We start from the raw sequence: 3,990 nt of genomic DNA, 5'->3' as shown, positions 1-3,990 counted from the left end.
TCAAGGACACCATGTCGTCTTTAGACATCACTGGGTACTCATATTTAATTTATAAATGACTTTATGGACGTAACTTTGAAAATGAATATTTCTTTTGTAATTTTAATGTGCATCATTTACTCCATGGAGGAGATTTGAAATACTAATTCAGCTTGTATTTACCTTCTGATATAGAAAATAATATTGTATTTTAGATCTGAATATATTCTAGTATTATTGTTTGATTATCTTTCAGAAAAGTAATTCTTTCTCTTCATCATACTTGAAGATGGAAGTCAATCTATTATTTCTCTATAGCAAATCTAATCAAGGATATGAAATTTAATTTTGTGTCGTCTAGATAAACGTACTTTGATGACAGCATTTGCCCGAATTTTACAGTACTCTGGAACTCTACCAAAATGCTATTCAGTATAATGAGTAGTGACAACAAACTCTTAACGTTAACGGAAAAGCTCCCGAATGTGTTCCGGTTTTGCTGCCGGACACGTCACAGTGTAACGTCTTTGGTGTAGTTTCGCGCACTATTTTTAAATCACATTTGCAAAGCATACCCTTAGAGGTAAAGTACCTAGTTATGGATTATATTTTTCATCAGTCCTCAATATACCGTTCGTAATAACTTCAGAATATAGATAGAAATAAAAATCATTTGTTGTTTTTAATACGCTACAAACCTCTGAAATTAATTAACATATTAGTACTTTTCCTTCGACTTTAATCCCGCGTGTGTATTTCCATTAATTTATATTTAAATTGAATTTATTTAGGTATCCATTATGATAAATGCAAATGATCTAATCACAGAAAATAGCCTAAGGCCCGGTTTACACGAGGCGCTTTCAACGCGCGTTAGCAAACGTGGCGTTAGGCAAAGTCAATGGTATCTATGGAACCGGTCACACGTGACGCGCCATTTTGCCTGACGCTGCGTCAACGTCAGGTCCCTTGCTACCGCGGCGTTTTGAAAGCAGCGCGCTCTCTAATTGGCTGGGCTTCTACCAATGAGGAGAGAGAATGCGCGTTACTATGGCAACCCCTGGGATACTCCACGTGGAGGAAGTTTCTCGCCGCTTGCGCCGCTTCAAACGGTCACCATATATATATTATATATATATATAATATATATATATATATATATATATATATATATATATATATATATATATATATATTACTATATATATATATTACTATATATATATATATATTACTATATATATATATATTACTATATATATATATATTACTATATATATATTACTGTCTATATACATATATATATATATATATATATATATATTACTGTCTATATATATATATATATATATATATATAATATATTACTATATATATTATATATATATATTATATTACTATATATATATATGTATATATATATATTATTATATATATATATGTATATATATATATTACTATATATATATATGTATATATATATATTAATATATATATATATATATTACTATATATATTACTATATATATATATATATGTCTGTTTCTCTCTGCATTGTTTGGCACAGACACACATATAACGCACGCACAAACTCAAGCGTCGCGTTGACGCCGTGTTTGAAAGCGCCTCGTGTGAGCGGTAGTTTCTAACGCCGAGTTTGCTAACGCGAGTTGGAAAGCGCCTCGTGTAAACCGGGCCTAAAAGAGGTATTTCATCGAGAAACATGAAACAAACAGGATTGGAAAATGCTTCTACCATGGAAAGATATTACTCTCTACAACCCAAATGACAATGCTATTCGATTTTAGACCAGTTCTAAATACTCGTGGCCCGCTACCCATCAAAATTAGAAAACTATATACTCTTTCTTTTTCAGACTGACACCCTCTTTCTTTCTCTATTTTTTTTTTCTTTCTTTCTTTCTCCCCCTCCCCCCCCTCTCTCTCGCTCTTGTTTCTACGGAACTGTCTACATACCTGTAGCATCCACATGAATTTGATTTATATAAAAAGGTAAAGTTCCTAGTTATGGATTATTTTTTTAATCAATCCTCAAGATACCGTTTGTTAGAAGTTCAGAATATAGATAAAAAGTTTTCATTTGTCGTTTTCCAATTGTTTAGTAAAAAATGTAACACAGAAATACGATTAATGCGCTACAAACTTCTAAAATCAATTGCCATATTGGTACTTTTTTCTTCGACTTTAATCCCCGTGTGTATTCCATCAATTTAAATTTGAATTAAAATCATTAAGATATATATGTTATGATAAATGCAAATGTGAAAATGCCCGAAGAAAGATGAACGACAGGTATTCCAGTTAAAATTTACTGCTGACAGTGGTACCAATTACCCAAACAGCTTTTAGTACAATATTGTGATGTTCTCATCCAGGTTATCTGCGTTCAACGAAGACGTCATTTTCGGTATTAGGTTATAAAATACAAATGAATGGTGATGAAATTTGTGTTTAATAAATATTCACCATAAATATATTCATCTGTTTCATTTAAGCATAGGTGGGAGCAGGTTTGTAGGCAGGAGCTGGCTTGTAGGCAGGATCAGGCTTGTAGGCAGGAGCAGGCTTGTAGGCAGGAGCTGGCTTGTAGGCAGGAGCAGGCTTGTAGGCAGGAGCAGGCTTGTAGGCAGGAGCAGGCTTGTACGAAGGAGCAGGCTTGTATTCAGAGTACTGGGCCTCACCGTCGTAGCTGACCTCAGCCACGTAACCAGAGTCGCCGTTGACTGTGTAGGTGACCTTCTGCAGACGACCGTCGGGCAGTTGGACGTAGTAGGAACCCTGTGTGTCATAGCCATCACGGGCCTCCTGGTGACCGAAGTCGTTTCCGGAATAGTCGTCTTTAACGGCGTAGTTAAAGTCGTACTTAGCAGGAGCCTAAAGAAAAGGTAGAAATAGTATGCATTATACATGAGGAATTAAACCAACTGAAGCAATTACAGGATAAGGGCATACAGTTCACAGTATATACGAATTTCTCTTACGTCATAGGTTGCCGGAGGAGCATATCCGTAGGAAGGCTGAGAAGGAGCAGCCAAAGAGACAGCCACAAGGGCGAGAGCGACGACGGTCTGAAATTATAGACAATATATTTTACGTAGGAAACAGAGGCATATAAAGTTTTTGTACATACATATATATATACATATATATATATTATATATATATATATATATATATATATATATATATATATGATGCTGAACCATTTTAAAAAACGCTCTCAATTCTACTGATGACTGAGGATCCTCACCTTAGTAAACATGATGAAAGAGACAGATCGAATGTGATACATGATACATCGAGTAGCTGGCTTTTATACTCGATGTCTCACAGAAACGGCCCCGCCCCTTGCCACTCTCCTCCTCGTGTAATCGATCTTTTCCTTTTCAATAAGATTCGTTACTCATTTATTCAAGATTTATGATATTTTTATAGACTAATAATTAAAATCATGATTAAAACAATAATCATGATAGTAACTGATAAATGAATAGATAATGGATGATAAGACTAATATCAAACATTATTTTTTTTCATTATGATGGTAATGATAACAATTGTGATAATGAACTTGATAATGTGGAAGATGATGATAATGATAATAATAAGAATAATCATAATAATATTCTTCATTTTCAATTTTCATTCTGATTATTATTGTTGTTGCTGTCACAGTTGTTGTCTAGTTTGTTAATATTCTTGCTGATATCTTTGTAATTATCATTGTGATTATCATTACTCCATTGTTATTATCATTATTATTACTTTTGCTATTACTATGTGTATCATCTTAATCATCACTATTTCTACCATCATAATTATTATTATTATCATGATTATCATCATTATTTCCACCATCATAATCATCATTATTATGATGATTATCATCATTATTTCTACCATCATATCCATCATTATTATTATCATGATTATCATCATTATTATTTATATTATGAGAAAGAGAGAGTTAGAAGTGGAGTGATTAATTTCT

General features: G+C 33.0%; 1 protein-coding gene across 1 annotated transcript; it reads right to left on the bottom strand.

Moving 5' to 3' along the window:
* Window positions 1–2,432: 2,432 nt before the first annotated feature.
* Window positions 2,433–3,291, bottom strand: LOC122265172 (uncharacterized). The gene is made up of 3 exons (XM_086550870.1): window positions 3,250–3,291; window positions 2,981–3,067; window positions 2,433–2,873 (listed from the first exon to the last, which is right to left on the bottom strand). The coding sequence occupies exons 1-3, from the start codon at window positions 3,289–3,291 to the stop codon at window positions 2,490–2,492; spliced, it is 513 nt and encodes a 170-aa protein (XP_086406996.1). The 3' UTR covers window positions 2,433–2,489.
* Between the last annotated feature and the right edge of the window lie 699 nt (window positions 3,292–3,990).

This window comes from Penaeus japonicus, unplaced genomic scaffold (genome assembly GCF_977035675.1).
Source record: "Penaeus japonicus unplaced genomic scaffold, GWHDUDI00000001_assembly GWHDUDI00000002, whole genome shotgun sequence".
Lineage (NCBI taxonomy): Eukaryota > Metazoa > Arthropoda > Malacostraca > Decapoda > Penaeidae > Penaeus > Penaeus japonicus.
The sequence above is the reverse complement of the archived record's forward strand: the minus strand, read 5'-3'. Positions and strand labels throughout refer to the sequence as shown.

What these genes read in the sequence shown, in the direction of transcription:
- LOC122265172 (XM_086550870.1), bottom strand. Translation starts at nt 3,291, where the DNA reads ATGTATCACATTCGATCTGTCTCTTTCATCATGTTTACTAAG. An exon ending in CTTTCATCATGTTTACTAAG is followed by an intron (nt 3,068 to 3,249) that starts GTGAGGATCCTC and finishes CTATAATTTCAG; the next exon opens with ACCGTCGTCGCTCTCGCCCT. An exon ending in CTCCTCCGGCAACCTATGAC is followed by an intron (nt 2,874 to 2,980) that starts GTAAGAGAAATT and finishes CCTTTTCTTTAG; the next exon opens with GCTCCTGCTAAGTACGACTT.